This window comes from Tursiops truncatus, chromosome 9 (genome assembly GCF_011762595.2).
Source record: "Tursiops truncatus isolate mTurTru1 chromosome 9, mTurTru1.mat.Y, whole genome shotgun sequence".
NCBI lineage: Eukaryota > Metazoa > Chordata > Mammalia > Artiodactyla > Delphinidae > Tursiops > Tursiops truncatus.
Window position 1 is genome coordinate 97,593,409 of NC_047042.1, and position 27,157 is coordinate 97,620,565.

The 27,157-nt window shown below is 43.5% G+C and overlaps 1 protein-coding gene across 1 annotated transcript in view; it reads left to right on the forward strand.

Moving 5' to 3' along the window:
- CNTNAP2 (contactin associated protein 2) overlaps positions 1–27,157 on the forward strand; it is a 982,287-nt gene that overhangs the window by 704,008 nt on the left and 251,122 nt on the right. Inside the window, exon 10 of the mRNA XM_073809473.1 lies at positions 15,387–15,557. Within this exon, the coding sequence (XP_073665574.1) occupies positions 15,387–15,557 (171 nt within the window). The remainder of the gene's footprint in view (positions 1–15,386; positions 15,558–27,157) is intronic.

A 27,157-nucleotide genomic window follows, 5' to 3' on the forward strand; every position in this document is an offset into this window, starting at 1 on the left:
ACAAAATCCCATAGAAATGTTTTGAGGGTTAATCTCTATTTATAGGAAAAGCTGAGGGCTGTAGGGGAGTGAGAGGGAAGTGCTTTATAGAAAAGAGGGACAGCATTTTTTGTGGAAAGAGCATTGGTATTGAAACCATGAGACCTGAATTTTGCTTTTTTAATTGAAGTAGATTTGTAGTATTATTAGTTTCAGGTGTACAACGTAGTGATTCATTATTTTATAGATTATAGATTATACTCCATTTAAAATTAGACGTGGGTTTATAATGAAACTCTGAGTGTTCACGTTAAAATTTCTGTGCCTCAGTTTCCTCATAGGAAAAATGGAGCTAATGCTAGCACTTCAAGTGATGTTGTGAAGACTGAGATAATGCCTGTACTGAAACATTGCTTGGAACATGGTTTGATAGATTTTAGCTACTACTAACAATTATTAATAACTCTATAAAGTTAACTATTAATAAGTATTAATAACTATGAAGTCCAGAATCTTAACAGAATAAGTATTAGTGAAGAAAAGTTTGCCTGTGGCCAGAGAGAATTCACCGTAAAAAAAAGTTTTGCAGCATCACTGTTAGTTAGTTGGTTAATTAGACAGCGATAAAGCAAGCATCCTCCAATACTAAATGTACTTGAACTTGATTCCCCTGCATCTGTAGGGAAAATGTCCTTCTGTTCTTGAAACAATAAATCCCCGTAAACTTCCCATAAAGTTTGGAAAGGTGAAATGTGAGATTGGTTCCATCAGAATCCATTCAGCGCTCTGTTTGTGCACCTTCCAATCTGATTTTTAAAACCTCCGTTTTTTCTCCGGAGCCCAAGACGGAGAAAAGGTCAGAATGCAGCATGTTTCAAAGCTGCTGTGCTCTGGGTGGCTGCCAGGCTGTTGGAAATAATTGCTTTCAAACCCCAGGTTACGGCACCATCTACTCAGTTTCAAATTAGCTTAACCTACAGCACCAGCCGGTGGCAGTTCAAACTTTAACTCCTGCTTTGTGTTATCACCTAAATTCACTTTTTTAAATATTGAGATTCCCAAGCAGCTCGATTCTGGGCAGACAGCCTTCCCATTGCTCTCAATAACCTCAAAAACAAGAGTGAGACCAAAACCTCCATGTTGCAACTGGACGTTTCGAAGTAGAAAGTGTAAGTCTGATCGTAGAGTGTCATGTCATACCGAATTTCATTGTAACGACTTCTTTAGTATTTCATCATCCGGGAGTGTACTTTTGTACCACATTTTGCTCAATAAATGTGGAGTGAGGTTCTGCCATGTAGGACTGCAGCAGTACCTCTGCATTCAGTGGAAACCTTCTATGCTGCGGCCCCGTTGGACCCTCGGTGCAGTTGGCACGTGCCCTCGGGGTGTGATAACCACACGCTCAGCAGCATCTGCTGGCGATCCCGCTATTCACCCTGCAAGCCACTTCGGCATCTGGTCACCACTCAGGCCGCCCATCCTGCCCTCATACAAATTCCCAGATTCCTTTGAAATTAACACTGTTCTAAATCAACATATTGGATGCCATTGCACTCACTTTATTATCTAACTGTGTGACACAAAGTTCTAAAACTCCTGTAGTCTTACGTAATCACAGACCAATGTGCGTCCTCTACAATCAGCTTGAATTCCACTTTGCAATCGTTACCCCGGTGATCAGACCAAAGCTCAGTGTCTACACGCCCCAGCCTCACACTACGAAAACAACAACAAAGAATCACAGTCACAAAGTGAATCGTGTTCTCAGTTGTGTTCTTTGTATCCTTAGTGTTTGAATGCTTATTTCAGCTTTGATGCACTATTCACGTTCATATTAGAAATTACTTTCACTTAGCCACTGAATGGGATTTGTTTTCAGGCTTTCTTTCAACTGTGCTCCTTTCTTCCCGGGTTTTATCTTATAGTTTTGTTTTATGCATTGGCAAGAAACTGCAGCGTGTTATGTATAAATCCAAACCAATTATCTGGCTCCTACATACATAGAAATGCATGTTCGTTTTCTATCACTATTACTAAATAGAGGCACAAAGGAATTTTTTTGCCTCTTTATGGTTCTTTGGTGTTTCATAATGCTTCTGCATGCCACTGTCGCTTTACCTCGTTACCACGATCTTGTGATCAAGGAGCTATTTCTCTAATTTACAAACAGGCTTATTTATATATAGTTACAGAACAGGTGTCAAAAGCTGACATTCCTTTGCTCATGTCCTTCACTTTGCATCGTGGGTTGTGTGGTTGCTTTACTGATCCCATTCCTGAAGACACGAGAACCGTGGCAGTTTTCAATAGGAAAATGACAGTTATCGATGAATAGGACATGTGAATCTTTTTATTTCCTGTAATGAAAAGAAGCACCAACAAGAAACTGATTTGTGTAGCATAATTGTACAGATCGTAGCAATCCATTAGTCTGCCGGGTAGCGCAGTTTACGATGTTCACATCTACCATTCTGCTGAGATGGGCAGCTTTTTTCCACATTTTACTCACCTAATGGATTAGATACAAAATCTGTTTTCCTATGGCTGTGGGGTTCTGGGGGTTTTGTAGTTTATCAATACGGAAGGGCCACTCTCGTTATAGCCTCCTTCTCTGCACAGTGCCCGAAGGTGCCTACGCACACAGCCGCCTTTACCATCCTGCCAGGACCATCCTTCATGACAGCAGGGCGGACCATGAAATGGAGCTTAATGGTATTAGACCATGAATTAAAATTATACCAAGAGAGAAAAAGGTATGAGGAGGTGGACAGCAAAGGGAGACCTAGTAAAGGCAGAAGTGACCTCTGTGCACATCAGATCTCCAAGAAGGGAAATACTGAATGTGCCTAGACATCCAAATAAATAATGCCAAACCTAGAAAAGCTTCTGTCCCTGTGGGCTAAATAACTCCAATTCTGAAACTGTAGAAGGTCGGCTTTGCAGATGGTCACATCAAGAAATGGTAATAACTGGTAGTGGGATTATCAGTGCTGCAAATTATTTTTAGAAAAACATTTTTTCACTTAAGAAACACATATTGATCACCTCTGTGTGTCAGGCTGCATACTACAGGGAGAAAGAAATAGAAAATATGATCTCTGCTCTCTGAAATTCACAGCCTAGCAGAGGAGGGGAACATAGGAAAGTAATTATAATAATACTTTAAGTTGGGCACAACGATAGATTCAAGATGTCACAGGAGCTCAGGGAAAGTGCATTGCACCCACCTGGGGAGGGGACACCTGAACTGAGCCTTAAAGGACGAGAAGGAGTCAGGCCAGATGCAGTGGGTGAGTTGGGAGGATGGGAGAGGAACAGATGGAGAAAGGATAATCCAAAAGGAGGAAACTATGCAAATAAAGATGAGTCCATACCAGCCCTGCGGCCCATGGAAACTGGGCAGCTGCATGTGGCTGAGCTTACATTCTAAGGCACGGGGTAGGGAGAAAAGAGGCTGGAGAAACTGGGTTCATACGCCACATCAGGGAGCTTGCACTGCATTCCGGAGGCATTTGGAACCATTAGGGGTTTTGCTCACGAGAGTGACACAGTCAGTTGTGCTTTAGAGAGATTTCACTGTTGGCTTTGTAAAGAATGGATATGAGATCCCAACACTGGAAGCAGAACCAAAAATTAGTGCAGGATTCAGGCAGAGATGACAGTCGAACCAAGGCAGCGGAAAGAGTAGAGAGGAGGAACACACCGCAGGATATTTCAGAGGGGCCATTACCAGGCCTCGGGGGTGGATTGCATACCCAGCAATGACTCCCATGTTTCTGGCTTAGGTGGCAAAGTAGAAACAGTTCCAAAGTGGAGAATACTGCAAGTTGAGTTAATTTGGAAGAAATACGTGTTCACTTTCAGTCATTTAGAGTTTGAGGTACTTGTAAATCAAGGTAAAGTTGTCTAGTAAGAAATGCATATGTTAATCTTAACCTCACACTAGAGATCTACCCGTATGCATAAATTTGAGAATCATTGACCTAAGGTTAGTACTTAAAATGATGAAGCATAGGAAATCATTCAGGAAAAGAAAGAAAGGCAGAGGATTCATGCCGGGGACACACAAGGCTTTAAAAGGTGGGCAATCTGCAGAGTCACCCTCTCATGGCCATTTCAGTGTACTACATACAGTACATGTTAAATATTTTCCATACCAACCTGAATGTAGTGGATATAAATTTGATCTACAAAGTTTTATTTTTGCTAAATCAAATAGATCTTCCTGCAATCCCTTACTCACAGGAATATGAGAGATTAAGTCTTGCTATTCCCTCATTCTTTGGAATCAATCACACAGAAAACTTCGGGGTTTACCCAAGAGCAGGAAGCCCACATGCTTCCATTACACACATACTTAGTTATTCATCTCTCCAGTTCTGGTTATTAATTTTTAATTTGAACCTCAGTATACTTAGGATGATTCAGGAATAACCCGTAGACCCAGTAAGGAAAGTTTGAGGAGATTTAGGGATCTAAGGTAGAGACCCTGAAGAGCTTTACAAGAGAACTTAGACCTGCTCCCCACCTCCAAACATCCGAGCACACACAGCTGTTTCAAGCATTCAAAAGGAAGTAGAGGGCTTCCCTGGTGGCGCAGTGATTGAGAGTCCGCCTGCTGATGCAGGGGACACGGGTTCGTGCCCCGGTCCGGGAAGATCCCACATGCCGCGGAGCGGCTAGGCCCGTGAGCCATAGCCACTGAGCCTGTGCGTCCAGAGCCTGTGCTCCGCAACGGGAGAGGCCACAACAGTGAGAGGCCCGTGTACTGGGAAAAAAAAACGGAAATAGAATGACCTCTTAAGTACCGTTACATTTTTTTTTAATTATTTATTTATTTATTTGGTTGCGCTGGGTCTTAGTTGTGACAGGTGGGCTCCCTAGTTGTGGCTCACCTGCTCCTTAGTTGTGGCACATGGGCTCCTTTCGTTGCAGCAGGTGGGCTCTTTAGTTGCAGCTCACGGGCTCCTTAGTTGAGGCATGGGCTCTTTAGTTGTGGCATGTGAACTCTTAGTTGTGGCATGCATGTGGGATCTAGTTCCTGGCCAGGGATCAAACCTGGGCCCCTTGCATTGGGAGCACAGAGTCTTAACCACTGTGCCACCAGGAAAGTCCCTGTACCGTTACGTTTAAATGTACCATTAATGGATTTGATATGTGAGTTTTCATGACTGATTGAGAACAATTCAGTTTTACCACACACATACCCAGTCTAGCTATCGGTCAGCTCACAGCAGTGCAGGAAGCTCCCCAAGTGAGCATCATGACCTTTGGGGTTTCACCATCATATTCTTTTTAAACTTTTTTAAATTGAGGTATAGTTGATTTACAATGATTCAGGAATACAGCAAAGTAACTCATATATATATCAGATTCTTTGCCATTATAGGTTATTACAAATTATTGAGTATAGTTCCCTGTGCTATACAGTAGGTCCCTGCTGTTTATCTATTTTATATATAGTAGTGTGTCTCTGTTAACCTCAAACACCTAATTTATCCCTCCCCCTGGCTTTCCTCTTTGGTAACCATAAGTTTATTTTCTGTGTCTGTGGGTCTATTTCTGTTTTGTAAATAAGTTTTATTTTAGATTCCACATATAAGCAATATCATATGATATTTGTCCTTTTTTTTGCCTGACTTACTTCACTTAGTATGATAATCTCTAGGTCCATCCATGTTACTGCAAATTTCATTATTTCATTCTTCTTTATGGCTGTGTAATACTCCATTGTATATATACCACATCTTCTTTATCCATTCATCTGTGGATGGACACTTTGGTTGCTTCTGTGTATTGACTGTTGTAAATAGTGCTGCAGTGAACATTGGGGTGTGTGTATCTTTTCAAATTAGAATTTTCGTCTCTCCAAATATATGTCCAAGAGGGGATTGCAGGATCATACGGTAACTCTATTTTTTAAGGAACCTCCATACTCTTCTCCATAGTGGCTGCACCAATGTACATTCCCCCCAACAGTGTAGGAGAGTTCCCTTTTCTCCATATCCTCTCCAGAATTTATTATTTGTAGACTTTTGGATGATGGCCATTCTGACCACTGTGAAGTGGTACCTCATTGTAGTTTTGACTTGCATTTCTCTAATAATTAGCAGCATTGAGCATCTTTTCATGTGCCTGTTGGCCATCTGTATGTCTTCTTTGGAGAAATGTCTATTTGGGTCTCCTGCCCATATTTTGCTTGGGTTGTTTGTTGTTTTTTATATGAGCAACATAAGCTGTTTGTATATTTGTATTCAGTATTACATTTAGGTCTTTAATCCATTTTGAGTTTATTTTTATACATGGTGTTAGAGAATGTTCTAATTTCACTCTTTTACATGTAGCTGTCCAGTTATCCTAGCACCACTTGTTGAAGAGACTGTCTTTTCTCCATTATATATTCTTACCTTGTTTGTCATAGATTAATTGACCATAAGTGTACAGATTTATTTCTGGGCTCTTTATTCTGTTCCATTGATCTATGTGTCTGTTTTTGTGCCACTATCACACTGTTTCGATGACGGTAGCTTTGCAGTATAGTGTGAAGTCAGGGAGCATGATTCCTCCAGCTCCATTCTTCTTTCTCAAGATTGTTTTGGCTATTTGGGGTATTTTGTGTTTCCATACAGATTAGAAAAATTTTTGTTCCAGCTCTGTGAAAAATGCCATTGGTAATTTGAAAGGGATTGCATTGAATCTATAGATTGCCCTGGGTAGTATGGTCATTTTAACAGTATTGATTCTTCCAATCCAAGAACACAGTATATCTTTCCATCTGTTTGTGTGGTCTTCAGTTTCTTTCATCAGCGTCCTATAGTTTTCAGAGTACAGGCCTTTTGCCTCCTTAGGTAGGTTTACTCCTAGGTATTTTATTCTTTTTGATATGATGGTAAATGGGATCTTTTCCTTAATTTCTTTTTGTGATATTTCATTGTTAGTGTCATATTCTTCTTCTGTGTGGGACCCCATCCCCATTCTTGCCCAAAGGAACCAAGTCACAGACACAGAGTGAAAACTTTATACTGTTGACTCCTCTCACAAGGTTATAATATCACCCCTTTTGGTTGTAGCCATGGAAACTGCATGCTGGAGAGGATGAAACACTGCAGAGGGAATGGCTGAGTCCAGGGCAGGTCTTAACTTGCAGCCCTTGGTTCTGAGTTGCGCTCGCCCTATAAAATGAGGCCGAGAGCAGAACGAAGCTACGTTTACCTCTCTTGAATGCACAGAATGGTTTAATTAAGGAAATAATTTTTTTCTACCCATAAAGCCACCTCTACAAATAGACTCAAATCTGCATGCAAATGAAGCCATCTGGTTTATTGTTGTAAATAGCACCCAGCCATAGTAAACAATAGAAGCCTCATTACATAACTCACAGAATACTCCAATTTTCTAACCTTCGGGTCACTAAAAATGTTCAGAGTAATTAGTCTCCTCAGAGCTGGTACTTATATTGGGAAGTGCTTTTGCCACTTTAACCAGAAGCTATAGATACGCTTCTCGGTGCCATTCCAGTGCTGGGCCATTTGGTGACTGGAGAAATTGCTGCGTCTGGGAGAGGATGGAAACACCCACTGGCATCCAGGCCACACACCCCACCAAACCACACCCGGGAGAGCCACGCGCAGTCTTCTCCACATCAGGCTAGTGCCAGCTCTTCCAGCCAGTGCTGTGTCACCTTTTCCTAATTACCTGTGTCCCCTCTGAGGAGGAAGGAAGGACAGCAGGGGCGGACACATCGAGGTGCAGCCGCAGCTTCTCCTCCCCGTCTCTGCCCATCGTGTGTCTCTGGTCACCTTCGTTCAGATGAACCTGTTTATAGTGTTTGGATAACTCTAGTTTCTTAGCTACTCAGTCACTCCTTTCATCAGATTGTTATGTAATGGCTTCTCTACAAACCCCTGTATCACAGTTCCGGGGCTCAAGGAGAATTCTCATTTGTGTGTCCTGAATGGACATTTTTTAAAAGTCAGTAAGGAGACAAAGAAAGTGGGAGCACACAGCTTTGAAAGCCAGTGAAAAGGGAGCAGAGGAGCGAGGAAAGAGGAGAACAGGACACAAGGCAGCTGGGTGCGGGTCAGGGACGCGCCTGCGGCCGGAGGGGCCGGGGTTGTGGGTGAGCGCTGGGTCTGCCTGGGCTGTTTGCTGCCTCCCCGGCAGAGAAGTGGGTTCAGGAGGAGCTCAGGGCGTCGGGTCACACGTCGAAAGAAGGGAGCTCCTCTCCCAGCCTCCCCGCTCCTTGGCCAAGCCCTGGACAGTGACTGAACGTGACACTGAAGCCCCCCGTTTTGTGGTGGATAATACCATGTGTTGAACAGTTATTTTGTGCTCAGCGCCCTGCTAAGCACATTTCATGAATGATGTGCTGTGATTCCCAACCATCTTTAAAAGAGATTCCAATGTTATTCCGTTTTACCAATGAGGACACTGAGATTTAAGAAGATGAGAAATCTGCCCAGAGTTGCCCAGTGGGCGAGGGTGATAGAGCCAGATTGTCTGACTCTGGAGCCTGCACGTGGACCGGCGCATGGCAGCTTCACCAAGTAACAGACAGGCCAGCGCCACCCCCTGGGTTCACCTGCTGTGTTCCCTATGTGCCCCACACCGCATCGTCACCCCCACCCAGAGGGAACCTCAGCGTATCACATGTTCACTCGCTTCCTTGCTGACGGTACAAGAATGTCCGTAAGTCCAGACTGCTGATGGTCAGATGAAAGCTGAGGAATTCCACAAGGTTCAGGAATTGGAGTCATCAAAGGCTGGGGGAGGGGGAGGCTCAGAACAGGATTGGTTAAAAGTCTGTGTAAACATCGGTTAGAACCAACTTCACCTCCTCCCACACCCTGGTGACTGTCCTATTCTACCCACGTGGGAGGTGAGAGGTTTACACTCCAGACAGGAGGCAACAAAGAATGTGCGGGGGGGAAACTCCTTCATTAAAATAGAACAAAAACATGGAAATCTATGTAAGCATCCCGGAACACTGACCACCACATGCATACACCTCATGAAACTGGAGGGTCCTTCTCTCAAGAAATTGAATGATCTGTGACTAAAAAATAAAAGGCCACAGATACTGACACTTGGGGGCCCTTCAACAGGACAGGGAGCTCTCCTCGTTGTGGTGAAGCCCACTGGTCAGCAAATCACCACCACTCCCAGACACGCACACTCACGGAGCAGCCCGGCAGCTTTCTGGAACTTCACCGTTCAGTGTGAGTGCCTAGGAAGACTCACCAACCACTGAAGGTAACGTGAGGAGGGAGCCCGAACTAACAATGGGGCAGGAAAGGGGGCCTCTGAAGAGAGGGAGACAACGCAGAAGACAGACAGAAGGACAGTTTCAATAATTAAATGAACATTCTCGGACAGGTAAGATACTGCATCCACAGCTGAGCAAAACCCACGACAGCCTGCTTTAAAAATGAGGACTGTCAGAGAACAAGAAATAATACTTGGAGATTTGAAATATGATTGCCGAAATAAAAAGACAGTAGCAGTGTTGGAAATAAAGCTGGAGGAATGTCCCAGGAAGTCGAACACAAAGAAGACAGATCAAAATTAGGAACGCAAAGGGGCAAGAGAAGGACAGATAAATATACAACTAACAGGTGCTTGAGAAAGGGCATCAGGAGAAACTATCAAAGTCCACTTTCAATTAAGGGAGTTAAAGGAAAAGATTCTCAAAGCTTCCAGAGAGGAAAAAATACGAGTAATGCAGGAGAAGAAATTTTTCCTCGATCCTCTAGGGGTCCTGGCTGGGTTTAATTAACAGGAAAAAAGCATACAAATGTATTCAAGTTTTACGTGGTACAGGAACCTTCATGAGGAAATGAAGACCCAGAGAAATGGTTAAACCTCAGTGTTGTGCTGCGCCATTAGGTGAAGGGTAGAAAGTCACGGAAAGTCGAGACAGGACAGCGTGTGAGCCGAGCGGAGGCAACCTCGCAGGGCCTGTTCCTCGGACGCCTCTCTGCCCCTCTCTCTTTGGAGATGAGGATGCTCCTTTCCTCTGGGGCACTTCACATGAGAGTTTCCTGTCCTGCTTCAGAGGGAGCCCAGAAAGTCCTTCTGCACCTGGCATTCCCCACATCACTTCAGCTGGAAATGCTCAGTCTCCCAAGGTGCCGTATTTTGGGGTAGCACGTCCTGAACCCCATCAGTTATGTGAGCGACGTAGTGATCAGAAGGCATTAACTTTCTCAACAGCGACACTGAGAGCTTGAAGATAGTGGAGAAATGCCTTTAAAGTTCCCTGGGGAAGTAATTTTCTGGAGTGTCTCAATTACATGTGAAAGCAGGATAATGACTCTCCAGAAGAGCAGGGATTTAGGAAGTTGACTTCACACATCCCTTTTCTCAAGAAGCTACTTGAGAATGTGCTCCATGAAAATGAGGGTGTAGATCCAGAAAGAAGCCCAAAGTCAGAGAGACCCAGGAATTGGGAGATTTAACACTGAAGAGGCAGAGAAGGAAACCCCTGCAATAAGGGCGAGAAGGCGGTCCCAGGCCATGAGAAGAGCCAGCGTGGACAGTGGCAGAAGAACGAAGGGCTATCACAGGAGCCCCCATCCTGTCACAGGATGTCACAAAAATGTGACTGCTGGGTTGCCTGACGTATCGAATGTCAGAAATGTTTGAGAAGAGCTTTTCAGGTGTGTTGGAGAATTTGTAAAGAATTCATGACAGATAGAAGGAAAACTATGTAAATGAAAAAAAAATAGGTAACTCGATTCTAGAGAAACAAAACATTATACACAAAAAGAAAATATAATTAGATTTCACTACTTGGCTCATTAGTGAACAATACTTAAATAGTCCTAAAAATATAAATACTGAATTTCAGCATACCCCCAAATCTGTGATTTTGCCATTTGGGGAGAATATGGAGGAAGGAAATAGGGAGGTGGGCTTGTAAAATGCTCGGTTCTCATGTGGCATCTGGGAAAGTAGAGACTGTTTAAAATGCATATATTAATAAATATCGACACAGGTAGATTTTAGAAATACAGGGATACAAAAAGAATTGTCACTAAGAAATTGGGTTTGCTAGGGGGAGGGTGGAGCAGGGAACAGCATTTTTCTATATCCCTTCTAGCACCACTTGACTTTTAAAACCATGTACATGTCATACGTTGTTAGAAATTAAAATTAGGCTTAAAATTAATTGCTGCCCATCAAAAAAAATCCTTAGAAATTTTGAAGTCAGAATCCCATGCTAAATTATCACTGGTGAGATTAAAGTACTTGCCTGTTAAAGAATTTGGATGAATGCACGATACTGCATTTCCTACGAATGACAGAGGTTTGAAGTGATGGTGGGTGTCAGCAAGGCCGGGTTTGCTGCCCAACCCTACTCTCCTGCACCAGCTGAAGGTACCTCCCTGATTCCTCTGCCCACCCAAGATGAGTCCGGGCCTTGCCCTGAAGGTACTTTAAAAGCTTCTCACATGACCAGCTGGTTTTCAAGCTGGTAGAACCATCAACCTCACCGCAACTGTTTTGCTCAGCCTTTGCTGACCATTGCCTCTGCCCTGGGCTGGGTCCCTCACCCTTTTCCACCTGCCTTGTCGTTCTGTTACTGTGGACGGGCCCCTCCCATCTCAGATGTTTACTTCTGTTCTGCTTCGCGCTTTCCCTCTCAGTTTCCATCCTTGCCCGCTCTGCCTGTACACGCTGGCTGTCCTGCCACCTGCTGTGGCACCATGCTTGCCATCCAGCGACTCTCGTTCCCAACTTAATGTGCTCGTCTAATGTCACTTGACCCTTGCAGTGCTGACCTTGAGAGCCAGTACAAATTGCAGCCATTTCAACAACCTTAAGGTTATAAGCCCATCAGTCTTGCAGATGCGTGGCATCGTTCAATAAGGTCTATAGGGAATAATAGGAGTTAAGTCATGGATTAAGAAAATTATGAGGTGCTAGCAGGAGCTGTTGTCCAGTTATAGTAGGTGCTAAAGCAGCACTAGCTTTTATTTATATTTATTTAATATCTTTAATACTCAGGTTACTATAAAGTAGATTTTGTCCCATGAAGACTTTGCGTATGGAGTGGAATTGGATATAACTTATCCAACTGTTTCATTTATCCATTGATTTAATAATTATTTATTGAGTACTTAATATGTTCTGGAGCTAAAGGTTGCAGAGATGAAATGGTTTTCTCCCAGCTTTCAAGGAGCTTACGGTCAGCTGGGAGCAATATAAACAAGCAGCGGGGCTTCCCTGGTGGCGCAGTGGTTGAGAGTCCGCCTGCCGATGCAGGGGACGCGGGTTCGTGCCCCGGTCCAGGAAGATCCCACGTGCCGCGGAGTGTCTGGGCCCGTGAGCCGTGGCCGCTGAGCCTGCGCGTCCGGAGCCTCTGCTCCATAACGGGAGAGGCCACACGGTGAGAGGCCCGCGTACCGCAAAAACCAAACAAAAAAACCAAACAAACAGTAATGACGCTATAAGCTCCTTGCATCAGTAAGTGCAATGAGCACTAGAAAAAGCACTCATGTTACTTTGTTATAACCAGAAACCCTGGAGATTGGGCAACAGACTCATCAGAACAGGCCTCACAGAAGATCATCAGGGTCTGGAACAGCGGCACCCAAACTTCCTTATTCCGCCGCCCGCTCATTAAAGCCTTTAAGCTCACATCCCAACAAGCTTACTTACGAATTCTGTCCATGCTCCACTGTACTCATATATTATGTACATTATCAAGTATGACTAAAGTGAATATTTTAAAGGGTGAGGTTTTTAAAAATCTAAATAGAATTCCTGGTCTCCTCCTTTTGTGCCTCATTGACTTTCCCCAGAGTAGGTACCTCAGCTGCCGCCATCAGTCAGGTCCAGGGTAGAGTCCTCACTGTTGCTGGTCAAGAATCTGGACTTAGTCAGTTCATCCAGAGACTGGGGACAACCCACATGACACAACTCCAAAGATGTCATATGTGGTCATCCAGACATTTCCGGAATGATGGCTGGTAACCACCGTTTGTACAAGGCGTAATTTCCCTGTGAATACATTCATTCCAGAGACCAAATTAATTCAAAGTTGCTTAGTGAGTATAGAATGAGAGCTAATGGAATTGTGGTCTGTAGGGATATTTCAGCAAATGAGAATAACGGATTGAACTGTCCTTCTCCTCTCTGGGGATATTTCTGTCTGAATAACCAGTGCCAGACCTCAAATAAATACTGACATATTTTACGTTTAGCTTTCCTTTTTTCTAGAATCATTTTAGACAACTGCCCTTCTGTTAATACATCACCACCTCAGAAAGTAAGAATGCATGTGATTGGATTGAAACTTTAAGATGTTAATTACATCTGTGTCCTGGGGATACAGCCTAAAGAGACAGAATTGCTTTGCCTTCAGGTTGAAACGTGGCTGGGGATTGATCCTTGCTGGCTCCTAGGTTGCTAAAAGGCTCTCTCACCCATTAGACGAGCTGAATCCTGCCAGCCCTGGGGACTCTTCATTCCCTCCTAGAACTCTGATTGGTGACAGGGAAGCACCTTTAGCTTTTATCTTGAGAGACCTTCATTTTCAGCCAGCTGGGAGAGGTGACTGAACTCCTCTCACCAGACTTGAAGCCAGATCTTGAGCTGGGAAGAGTGCTCAGAGCTCAGGTGATAGAAACTTAAACCATGGCTAAGATTCTTTCTTTTCAGGTATTTTTCTAACCAATATCGTATCACATCCTTCTTCCCAAGAGGAAACCAGTCTATTTTTCTCCTACTGAAAGCTATGATATTGCAGTGTTTTAAAGAAGAGCTTGAAACTGCACGAAGACTTTTGGGACACCTTCAACAGTGGGCTCCACCACCACTGGTTTTACCTTAATGGAGACGTTTACAAACATATTTTGCACCGACTGACTGCTGATATTGGGTTGGCCAAAAAGTTCATTTGGGTTTTTCCTTAAGATGTTATGGAATTAATTAAATGAGGATCCTTTAATATCTCATAGTACAGCAACACTATACATTTAATTTGCACTTACGGCATAAGCATAGCAGTACCAACGCGAAGTTAACTCTGTTCAAGAGTAGCAGTTGAACTTATTGCCTGTGTGCATTATTTGCATAAAAGGAAGGAAAAAATACTGTGGATAGAAACTAACAGTAAATGTAGTTGATTCATTGTGTTCTTTGAAGGAGAGACATGGCAAAATCAACTTTTAAATAAACATGTATTTTAGATGTTAAAAGAAGATTTTCCACAGGCCGTTTACTGAGCTGGTAGGCTTTTATTCAGCAGCTCATGAATCAGGCAGCCTCCAGTCTAGCAGAGAGAAAGGAGCTCCGAAGAGCTGTACAAGGAGAGATGTTTACAGACCAAAGGGAGCAGGGACAAGGAAGTTACACCGGGCGTGTGCTGGTGGTTGAAGCAGGGCTGCTCCCCTTACATGAGCAGAGGGAAGGCTTGGAGCGTCAGGTACCCTGAGCTGAGCAGGCAAGAGCTGACTGGGTGGCCTGGGCCTGCCTTCTCTGGGTGAGCTGAGCACAGAAACTCGGTTAAGTTTTGCTTTGCTGACCTGGGGCTTAGCAAGAGTGACTCCATCTTGGGCCTCACCTGGTGACCTTAACATGGGCTTAGTATTAAAGGTAAAGGCTTTAATGACTGTTTTAAAGCATACCCATGTATTTTGGTCCCTAGCTGTGCTGGCAAATGTACTCAGAAATGTGCACGTTCTAGAGGACTTTCTCCCCTGGAGATGAAGTCTGGAGTAAGCTCTCGGTGTCATCTTAAATTCTTGGTCCATCTGTTCTGATGGAATGTGAGTCCTCCAGTTTGGTGCTTTTATTTTATCCTGTGAACTGCCTTTCTCCTGGGGCCACTGGCTACTACCAGGCAGTGAGTAGGGAGGGGGGCGGGTACAACTGTGTCTACCCCATGAGTTCAAGGGTAGAGGCTGATTGTGAGCGCTCAGGAGGGCTCAGCTCAGCACTCCCACCCCCCAAAACACCCACAGGTCAGAGTGTGGCCTGGAGTCCCCAGGGAGGAAGAGGAAGGGGCTGGGGAGGAGACTCTCCCTTTACAGCAGCTGCCTCGGGGGTTTGGAACAGGAGAGGTGGGAGGTGGCTGGCCGGTCACCCCGCCTGCTTCCTCAGCTCCTCGTGCCGCAGGGCTTCTGCACTTGACATACACTCCTGAGAGCCCCTCCAGCACTGCTCCTAGCAGAGTTTATCAGTCCTGAATCAAATATCTTATATACATACCCACATAGAACTTTTGGAAAGTCAAGATGTGTTTGTGGCGATTTTGTGCAATGTTGCTCAGCAGGCAGAGAAGAAACAAGGGCTACTGTCAGTGGAAATGTATTAAAACTCAGAAAATGGGTATCTTTTATATCACTGCCATGATCAAGTGTAAATTACCCTGTTTTCTTTCTTTGCTCTTTCCACAGGGAATTACTGGAATGCTGCCTCTTTCCCAAACCCATCATCCTACCTGCACTTCTCTACTTTCCAAGGGGAAACCAGTGCAGACATCTCTTTCTACTTCAAAACATTAATCCCCCGGGGAGTGTTTCTTGAAAATCTGGGGAACACAGATTTTATCAAACTCGAACTGAAATGTGAGTATAAATTCTTTGTCCGCTCATCACTAGCTACTCTTGTCACTGGGAGCTGATCTTAGCCGTGATTGTGTAATTTCGTTGGCTTCAAATATCAATGGCTTCCTTTGTTCCGAAAACAGCGCTAGATGGTAGATGCACAGCTTGAGAAAGATCCAGGTTCCTGTGCTCAGACTGCTCACCGGGAAGCAGACGCAGACAGAGCTTCCCACAGTGCTGTTCAGGGAGGATGAGGGAGAATAAATTGCCCTGATAACATGGGAGAAGGATGTGTATTTTTTTCCTTATTGAAGGGTAGCTAATTTACAATGTTGTATTCGTTTCAAGTGTACAGCAAAATGATTCAGCTCATATATATAACTTTTCAGATTTTCTTCCATTATAGGTTATTACAAACTATTCAGTATGGTTCCCTGTGCTCTACAGTAGGTTCTTGTTGTTCACCTAGTTTATATATGGTAGTACGTATATATTAATCCAGACTCCTCATTTATCCCTGCCCCCGCCTTTCCCCTTTGGTAACCCTAAATTTGTTTTCTATGTTTGTGAGTCTATTTCTGTTTTGTAAATAAGTTCACATGTGTAATCTTTGTAGATTCCACATATCAGTGACATCATATGATGTTTGTCTTTCTCTGACTTACTTCACTTAGTATGATAATCTGAAAGTCCATCCGTGTTGCTGCAAATGGCATTATTCCATTCTTTTTATGGCTGAGTAGTATCCCATTGTATGCATGTACCACATTTTCCTTATCCATTCATCTGTCCATGGACACTTAGGTCGCTTCCGTGCCTTGCCTGTTGTAAATAGTGCTGCTGTGAGCATTGGGATGCGTGTAACTTTTTGAATTAGAGTTATATGCCCAAGAATGGGATTGCAGGATCATCCAGTAACTCTATTTTAAGTTTTTTAGGGAATCTCAATACCGTTCTACCTGGTGACTCTGCCAACTTCCATTCCCACCAGTAACGTAGGAGGGTTCCCTTTTCTCCACACCCTCTCCAGCATTTATTATTTGTAGACTTTTTAATGATGGCCAGTCTGACTGGTGTGAAGAATGTGTTTATTGTCCAAGGAGACAGGGTTCAGAGTAGACAGAGGATTGGTAAATATCAAGAATAAGGTATAAGAGAGTGAGGGTAACAACACAGAGGAAAATAGGAATAGTCAGAACTAACACCTGCGGGAGTTCAAGGAGCAGCCTTGTGTGGCGCTGTGGAACTTTGAGTCTGCACCTTTGCAGAAGAGGCCACACATCCACCCACCCTGTAAAGGCTGGAGTTCTGGTTGATCTCGCCAAGGGCACAGAAACTAACAGAATCTGAGCAAGAGCCAGTGCTGCCCTGTCCGTGGAAGGCAGAGGGTCAGTGGAGCTGAGAAGGGCGATTCTCATGGTACCGGGGCCCTTTTATCCTTGGGGCATAGTGCAGCTTCAGGGACTTACGTCCACAGACTTCCAGGTTTGATGAACATTTGCACACACCAGGCTGTCCTGGCTCTTCAGACCCAGATGGAATCAGCAAAGGAACAGACAGGACCAGGAAGGGGAAGCAAGTCTGTGCCCGCCTGTTGCTCCGTGAAAACTCCTCGGTGCCTCTCCCCACATCAGAGAGTCTTTCTTCCTAGTCTGTGCTCTTTAACCCAAGTGCCTGTGATACTGGGTCTAGTCGGAGGAAGATCCGGAAGGTATTTTCCAGAAATATCTGATGGAATCTTTTTCTCCTTTTGTAGTTATAATTATGCAACATGGTCTTTGAGAACTGGAATCTCGGGTAACTGTCTTTGTGCTGAAATCCTATGGGATTCTTTTTATTAAATGGTGGACTGTGATACGGCCGGAAGTGCACGCACTTTGGAATTCTCATTCTCCTGTTGAAATCCAAGTTCTCGTGTAAATTGCTTAATCTGTTTAAATCTCAACTTCCTAATCTGTAAAATGGGATGGTAACCTGTGGAGCTTGTTATGATGCTAGGAGGTAGCCAGTCATGAATCATTTATTTCAGTGTCTAGTCGTTGTTGTAATTATCTTCTTCCCAAGAAAGCTCATTACAGATCTAATGTGAACTAGATCTGATGGAAAGGAAGACTGAGAATATTCTAGCCTTAGAAATAAAAAAGAAATAAATAGAAATCCACTCTTTTCATGAATTATGGATTGAAATTATTTATAAGGAATTTTCACTTTCCACAGCAAATTAATGGAATCAAACTGTTTTCTGACTTACACAGAGTTGGATTGTGTTTTAGAAATAACTCATAGCAAAAAAGGAAAATTGACAATTCCATATCTGAGTAATTCTATAAGCTCCTATAAAATTACTATAAAATTCACCCTGCCCTTGTTTTCTATCCCCATGTTTTGTAAACCCAGGCCTGGGTTGTAAGAAGACAAACGAAGTAAGAGCAGACATTTCTACTTAGAAAGAGCAGACATTTCTACTTAGCACCTGCAGAATAGAATTGCACTTATTTATAATTACAAAAAACCTTCATAGATGTTTTCAAGTTTTCCAGGTCTTTCCATGATACAAATACTCTGTGACAGAGGGTGAGGTCTAGTCTTGTTTTGTCATATAGCTCTTTTCTGTCACATAGTTTACCTTTGGTAAAGAAGTATGGGATATTCAAGGCACAGATTAGAGGCTGGCTTCTCCTTGGAGTTCTCTAGACCTTCTAAAATTACTAAGGGTGGAAATACCTTTTATAAGATCCCCCAAATGGCGGAGATACCAAATGTCCATCATTATATAGCATCTCCATTCAGGTTCAAAGGAATTTATGGGGTGAAAAAAGGCCCGTTTCTTTATTTGAGCAAAACTTCTTCAAAGTATACAAGAAGTGAGCTTTCATGAAGAACATGGAGAAGAAAATGATTGAGGCTTCTTTCTGCCCTTTTATCACATTTCTCCAGACTCTTCTCTGCAGGATCCACGGGGCAGTGGCTAGAGATGGAGAATTCTCGCAGGCCCATCTCTGCCCTCCACTGATGAGTCACTGCAAACCTAATGGGTCCTGAACTCTTAGAAAGTGTCTCTACTCTTTTTTCCCGTTTAACTTGCAAGGCTTTTTGATCTCTTTCTGGTAGGAATTCAAATTTTGTTTCTCTACATGTGTCTCAAAGGAATTTTATCACAGGTCATGCCTACATAGTGGTTTCCAAAACAACATTTCTGTTAATTAACGACATTGCGCCCTTCTGTCAGAAGTGGGAGATTCTTGACTCTAAGAACAGTGAGTCAGTTGCACTAAGTTGATGCGATACCATCAGCATCTTAATGTGCAAGTAAAAACGCATATAGGATAAAGTTAGAGTGCTGTTACCCGCTAACATACTTCAAAGGTAAAATTTTAAGGCTGTATTTCATTCATTTACTCTCTTTATTTTTTCATTCATTCAGTGAATATTTACTGAGTACCTACCATGTCCCAGATGCTGTGCTAGGTGAAACATAGTTAAGTCAAGCATGGTTTCTTTCCCTCAAAGATCTTTGTTTGTTTTGGAAAGCAGCAAAGTAAATCAGTAGTTATAATAACAATAAAAATAGCTCAGCTTTGTTCAGACTCCAGCACTGTTCCAGGGAGTTTACATAGAGCATCTCACTTAATTTCCTAACCACCCTTTGGACTGGGCAGTACCATTAGCATCTGTCCTTTACGGGGAAACTAAGGCACAGGGCGTGGAAGTTGCCTGGCCAAGGTCACACAGCGAGGAAGTGGCAGCGCTGGTGTTTGACCCCAAACATTTTTTGTCTGTCCTGAGTCATTGCTGTTAACACCAAACTGCACTGCCTCTCAAAACAGACATTGAGAGAGGTGGCTGAGCGCACCAAGGGGAGGTGGGGGGGGGGCAGATTTAAACCCGACTGGGATGACAACGGTGCTTCCCAGAGAGTGTAACTTTAATTAAATTTTGATGGACAGGCAGGAGGCAGGAAGGTGAAGAAGGTGGAGGAAGAAGGGAGACCAGGAAAGGAAAAACATTATAGGAGGAGAACATCGGTGAGTGAAGGTGTGGGGACTGAACCCAAGGACCCCAGAGGGAACAATTCGGCAGGACATCCAGTGCCCTGGGAGCAGCAGAGCCGCAGCTAAAAGGGCAGGCAGTGGTCAGACCACTAAAATGTGCTCTGGGGCCGAGTTGGCTTGTCTTGACCCTGAAAGTTATGGTGAGCAGGGACGTAACATGATCAGACTTGCATTCACCAGAGAAAAGATGGAAAAGCCAGAGAAGAGGCGGTAGGGGCTGGTGTGAAGATGGTGGCAGAGTGAATGGGAGCTGGGGAAGATGACAACGAAGGGTTATAGGTGCAAGAGATGCTTAGGAGAGAGATTCCACAGATTCTAACAAAATGGTTGTATGGGTGAAGTGGGAGGGAAGGTCCTAGAATGAAGCCAACATTTGGTTGTGATGGTTTTGATGACTGTGTGAGTAGAACAGCTTTCACGAAGGAGTGTGGCATTGGAGGCAAAATGCAAACTGCATTTTGGATATTTTGAGTTTGAGCGTCTGCTGGATATAGGAGTGTCTGTGCAAGTGGACACATCTAGAAGGTGCTGTATGTACAAGTCTGGAGCCCAGCAGAGCACTCTGAGTTAGAAACACACAACTTGAGCATCATCATCACCTAGAGAATCATTAGGAAATCAGTACTGGGTACCTCCAGCGTGGATGGGGCTGCCAGAACAAATGTGCAGAGAGGAAAGGAGATGTCCAGGAATGAAAACCACACTGAGAACCACAAGGAGAGTGGCCTGCAGAAGGCTGCCAGAGAAGTGGGAAGACAGTGATATCCCAGGGATCAAATAAAGAAAGAATTTCAAGAACAAAGAAAGTGTCTGATACCGCTGAACTGAGAGGTCACTAAAATAAGAACAGAAAGGGCTCATCAGCTCTCACACGTAGGGGTCACTGTCAAAATGTAAGACAGTGTCTGCGGTGAGTGGAGGTGGATATGGAGATCAAGGGATGGTGGTTTTGTTCATTGTTCTTGTTGTTGTAAGTGGTAGGGACTTGGGCACCCATGTATATTAAAGAGGAAAATCCAGTAAAGAAAAAGACGTTGCAGATATGGGGGAGAAGGGACTGGCTGAAGGAGTGAGGTCCCCAAGGAAGTGGGAATGAGTGAGGCCCAGAATTAGAACATCTGAAGGGGCTGAAAGATACAAATCAAAGTAAGGAGGAGAGCATAAACCTTGGCCAAGTAGGTCCATTTCCAAATCAGAAATGACTTTCGATTCTGTTGTTTTGTTTGCTTATTTTTTGTTAGTTATTTCTGAGATGGCAGAGGAATCGTTCTTTAAAAACTATTCCCTCACAACCATAGGTTTTTACCCATTTATTTTTACAGAGTTCCCCATAGGGAACAGCTTGACTTCTCTGCATCCCTTTTCTGACCAAGATAGTCCCATCTTGACCATGACCATGGTCCCATCATCAGGCCACCTCTCACTGAGCACCTGCTGTGTCAGAGGCACTAGGGTGGATCCTGGAGATTCAGACGTGAAGACAAAAGAAGCCAACACCCTCACCTACAGAAGGAGACAAACACATTAGTAGCAGTATGGATTCATAACTTTAACTGAGAACTTCCTAAGTGCCAGGTACTGTTCTAAAGCTTTTACAGGTACCAACGTTTTTAGGTTTCATGACAAGTTTTATCTACATTTGACAGATAAGGAAACTGGGACACACAGGTTATACAGCTGATTTCAGATATTATGATCATTAAAATACAATACATAAATTACAAGGATAGGCATAAGATATTGTAAATGTCCAGAGGAGAGATACATAACCCAACCTGGGAATGAAGAGGAAGATGAGGTGATACCTGAGTTGGGTCGTGGAGAACAGGCAAAGAAGTTAGCTAGATGAAGAAGTAGGGGAAAGAATTCTAGCAGGAGGGGGCAATGCAAACAAAAGCATAAGGATGGTGGGGGGGACTTCCCCTGGTGGCGCAGTGGTTAAGAATCCGCCTGCCAGTGCAGGGGACACAGGTTTGATCCCTGGTCCGGGAAGATCCCACATGCTGCCAAGCAACTAAGCCCATGCGCCACAACTACTGAGCCTGCGCTCTAGAGCCCGTAAGCCACAACTACTGAGCCCACAAGCCACAGCTACTGAGCCCGCTCGCCACAACTACTGAAACCTGAGTGCTCTAGGGTCTGCGTGCCGCAACTACTGAGCCTGCATGCTGCACCTACTAAAGCCCGCATGCCTAGAGCCCATGCTCCACAGCAAGAGAAGCCACCACAATGAGAAGCCCGCGCAGCACAACAAAGAGTAGCTCCCACTCACTGCAAGTAGAGAAAGCCCGCGTACAGCAATGAAAAGCCAATGCAGCCAAAAATAAATAAAATTTTAAAAAAAAGCATAAGGATGGGGAACCTGATGGGTGCTCAGGAGCTACAAACATTTGGTATTGTTAGAGTAGGAAGTATGACACGGGTAGTGGAGATATTTTTAGGCAAGTCTCAGATCTGATTCTAAATATACAGCGATCTAAATATTTCAACCAGTAGTTACTGAGTACCTGCTACGTTATGTGAGAAAGAGGAACTCAAGAAGAATAAGACATGTCCCCATCCCAGAGTCCCACACAACCTAGTGGGAGAGACTAGCATATGAAACAATATTTTGGATAAGATGAAATAAATATTAGAGGAATACACTGTGGTGACCCAGATGAGGCAATAATTACTTCTGATTGGAGAATAAGAAAAGGTTCTTTGGAGATTATATCATTTTAACTGAGCCTCAAAATAAATGGGAAGGGCTTCCCTGGTGGCACAGTGGTTGAGAGTCCACCTGCCAATGCAGGGGACATGGGTTCGTGCCCCGATCCGGGAAGATCCCACATGCCGCGGAGCGGCTGGGCCCGTGAGCCATGGCCGCTGAGCCTGCGCATCCAGAGCCTGTGCTCCGCAACGGGAGAGGCCACAACAGTGAGAGGCCCGCACACCACAAAAAAATAAAAGTAAAAAATAAATGGGAAAGAACGTTTTAGGCTCTGGATGCCAGAAGAGGAAACTACAGTGTAGATGCGTGGATATATCGCAGATGTGTGAGGTCCGTGGTCCTTTGATGTGGCAAGGGCTGTGGAACACTGTGCACCATGGTATGTCCAGGGCCGCAGCACTGCCTGGCACGTGGAGGTGCCGAGTAAGCATCTGTTGAGAGAATGAAATGAATGAATGAGGTGCTGGTCTAATGGAGAACTATGGAAAATCTAGGTGGAAAAGGAGATAACCATGATCAGGGGGCCGGTGATCAAAATGATGACACATTGAACAGTGGAAGGACAGATCCTGGTTGGCGAAATTTTGGAATTCAAGATTTCACAGGAAAGCAGTTTGGGTGCTAAGAAGGTCTACGATGCATCGTCTGGCCATGCACATGGGCTTCTGGGTTGTATGAAAAGGCTATGGAGACAGTCAGGGAACTGGAGGCTAGTGTTGGCTGGTCATCCCCATCACTGCTGAGGTCCCTAGTAGCCATGGCAAGGGGCGCAGTGGACAGGGGGCCTGTGAGCCAAGCGTTACGGTCCTCGGGTTCAATGATGGCAGCAATAAGCCTGGGAGAGGGAATGTCACAGGAAGACGCATCGCTGAGTGAAGGCTCTGGTGCCATAGAACAGAAGAAGCACTGAGGTCAAGGGTACTCCCAGCTGCCCTCCTGACCCCAAGACATGGGCCCCTGGGGAAGGGTGATGCATGGCTGACGGGTAGGTTTTCCTCAAGGTGAACTGTGATCAGAGGAAGTATTTGGAAGCGTTTGATGATAAATAGTGACCATAGCATTTTCATTTTTGTTTAACAATTTGAAAGAGCTTACACAGTGCAAAGTTTTTGAAGGGGATGTTCACTGCCTAGGAAACATTCAGGAGAAGCAACCAGAAACTGTTGCGATACCTTAGCATAAGCTTCCGTATTGACAAAGCTTGAGCTTTTTCAGATATCAGGATGACATGGAGAACATATTTGCATTTAACGCACATATCTCTACAAAAACGTGGCAGTAGCAGTCCAATGTCCTGCTAATCTTGGAGAAGGGTATTAAGGAAAAACTTTCATTTTCTGAGATGCCGCCTTCTGTAATACACATGCTCAAGAACGTCACAGAAGAGAATATTCAGCAATATATAGAAACTGTGATGAATCAGAAGAAATAAACTAATGGCAATTTATCTTCCACTGTTTCAGAATTGGAACAACTTTTATATTAAAAGAGCTTCACTTGTGCAGACATGAGGAATGCCTAATTCCGCTTAACCGGCCTCTTGTGCCATAGGGATGTTATTTAGGGTGTTTTTTCTTTCATAAATATTGTGAGTGCTTACTAATACAGATCAGGTGGTAGCACCTGGATTTTTCCTTTTAACTATCCAAGCCATCTTAAGTTATCCACATAGATTTAGGAAGAATTTTAGTGTTTCTGCTACTTTGCAAGTCTATGAGTTCAATTTGTATTAAAGATTTCAGAGTCTAAAGAATGATTCTGGCTTGGTCATTATAATACATAAGAAAAAATTACTGCCTTAAAAAATTTTAAACCTGCAGAGCAACACTATTGTGATTCTTAAAATTTTTTTTCTAGTGTCTGATTTAAACTTTTCAATTTCAATTGTGGACCAAAAAATTTCAGAGATGCAAATAAAGGTGAAAGTTGTGCTATATTAAAGCTATTTAATATATTAGCTGTGTGCATTTTAAGTATTAAAAGATATACAGACAATTGGATAAAGTCAAATTGAGTGACCCAGATATTTTTGCCAGTCTTACTGAGGGACAATTATTTGAGTATATGGCATAGGTGCCCTAGAGTTAAAAGAACAGTCTTTAGAGTACGATGTCCTCCTGATATGAAAAGTTGCGCAAGTTACCTTAGATATTACTGATCCACCCGTGTCAGCTGATTTGGAAATTTCTAGAAGGAGTTGGGAATGCCTCTTAAGCTGGCCAGATGGAGTCACTTCTCTCTGCAGAGTTTGTGTTCCTGCCATTCCTTCTCTACACTCCAGAGACATCTAGAAGACCATCTCCCTATAGAAATCCTGCCCACACAAAAGACATTTTTACTGCATCTGGATTTAAAATATAAAACATAAATAAAAGAGAAGCCTTTCATTTTCCTAAAAAAACCACATTCCTACAAGACAATTAATTTGGTGCATTGCCTGGAAAATAATAGGCGTCCTCATTAAAGAGCATCTTCACATAGTGTTTGTCTGAAGAGTATGCGTTGTGTGTCATTTCTATAGAGAAATGCTGAAGTTCCTTAGAGGTTTTTTTCTGGCGGAATTTCTCTTCTATCTCATTCCCTTTGATTCTAACATTTTCTGCATTATTTATTGTGTGTGATAGTCCACAAAATCTTTCCCTTCAAAGAGATGGCGTGTTAAAGTGTCAAAAAGACCAGCTACTAGAATCAGCCTGCCTGTGGCCAGCTGGAAGAGAATGGGCATCCTACGAGGAGAAGAGATTAAAGAAGCTTGGATTCATGCATCCTGATCTGAGACAGAGCTGGGAGAGAGCGTGCTATTGTGACAGTAATAAACACATGGATTAGTAAGAAAAACTGGAAATACATGTGTGGAGTTATAAGAAGGTTAGAGACCTTACCTCTGCCATTCTAGATGCTACCAGTGTCTCTGCAGACTTGACATTTTGTAAAAACAAATGCTTCAGGAGGGAAGAGTTGGTGCCATCACTGGTTAGTGCTTGTCACCAACGCTGGAGAATTGATCCAACTAAGGACGACACTTGGGACCAGTTAATTCAAAGCTGGCTAGAAAAGAAGAAGATACAATAAATCAGGGAGCAGAGCTTCATTTAAATATAGTGAGTGACTGGGGACGATTAGTTGAAATAGCTCAAAACCAGAAATATCTCAAAGGGCCGAAGGTAACTGTAAATGCAACAACGCTAGGCTCTTACAAGTCATCAAACACCTAAATTAAAGCCATGTGACAAAACATTGGCCAACTAGATGTCAACTGGAAACCGTAAAAGAGCAGTTTTTTACAAGTGAGGAGTTCTGGGAGTTATCTTCTTCAAGACACATTTTGCTCAAATTACAAAAGGTAATTTTTAATAGCAATCAAGATAGGAAATTTGAGGAGACAGGGAGAAACATAAACACTTACATGAAGTCTAACAGAGGACTAGGGTCATAGCTGGAATATATTTTTATTAGATACTTTTAAGAAAAGAAGACTTGTTTCCATCCCTATGATATTCATGGGTTTTTTTTTTAATTTTCCAGTTTAGCTACTTCCCGACTTACAAAGGGACTGTGTTATAGGAGTTTCCAAGCCTGTCATTCAGGTCCTGGAGTGTATCTTCCTATATACATAACGTTGTAAATGGCACTCATATTCCACAGCTAACCATGAGGAGCTTTGCTGTTTGTCTGTATCTTAAGTGTGGCTGAAGATAGAGCTGCATGAGCCAGCCTGAGGGTTCTGGGATCTGAAGTCCATTCAGTGTAGAACAGAAATGTTGAAGAACAAAGGGAATTTCTTCCCATATCTCTGAATGTCAAGCTTGTCCTAGACAGACTTCTCAATAGGAAAAGGTTTTGTTCACCTTTATGATAGTCAAGGTGCAGCCCTGCGTCTCCTCTCTTTGGGAGCTTGGCTTGGCGGGGTTAGTAAAGGAGATGGCTCAGACATCCAGAGCATCACGGTCTAAAGCCTCGCATGTGGCTCCCAGACACTTCCCTTTGCTCTAAAACTTTACGGTTTTATGAATTATAGAATTCCATTAATTCATTCAAATATCACATTATAACCTACATATTTTGTAACTATGGCAATGTTGTGATACAGAGCTGGGTATTGAAACTAGAATAAGACCATTATGATGTAATTTATCCCTTCAAAATTCCAGTGGTCTGAGGGAGAAGATACTTTGGTTATATTTTTTAACCTTATGAATAAATATTTTAAATATGATAAGGTCGTAAGAGATTTAGGAATAAGAAGTTTTCTTGTTTAGGACTAAGTTCAGCTGCTGTAACAAATAAAACCCCAGGTTTCAGTGACTGTATGGCAGTGTCATCTGCAGGCTCTGTTCCATGAAGTCCTTCTATACAGTGATTTGAGATCAAGGCTCCTTTTGTGTTGTGGTTCCACCATCTCCTAGAGCCTGGGAGTTTCTAAACCAGTTGGCAGAGAGAAGGAGGGAGGTGAGAAGCATTCTCTCTTCTTACCCACATTGGTCCAGAAGAGACACACACTCCTTTTGTTCTCATTCGGTTGGTGGTAACTAGGCATACGGCTACACCTAGATGTCCAGGGACCAGGAAATGCAGCTCCTGGATGCCTGGAAACTTTTCAGGGGTCGCTGTGGGAAGGAGAAGACAAACTTTTCATGAGAAGTTAGCAGTCACAGGTACTCTGGCCCGAGAAAGAGTAAGCTTTCACCTTGTCTAAAGACATCAAGGTAGGTTTCCAGAAGATGCAGCATCTGATTTGCTTCGAAGGGTGGCAGGCAAATAAATGAGATAAAGACATTTTTCCAGTCAACAAGTAAAGGAGAAAGATCATGGAGCATTTGAGGAATTGAAAAGAATATAGTTAAAGCCCAGGGACT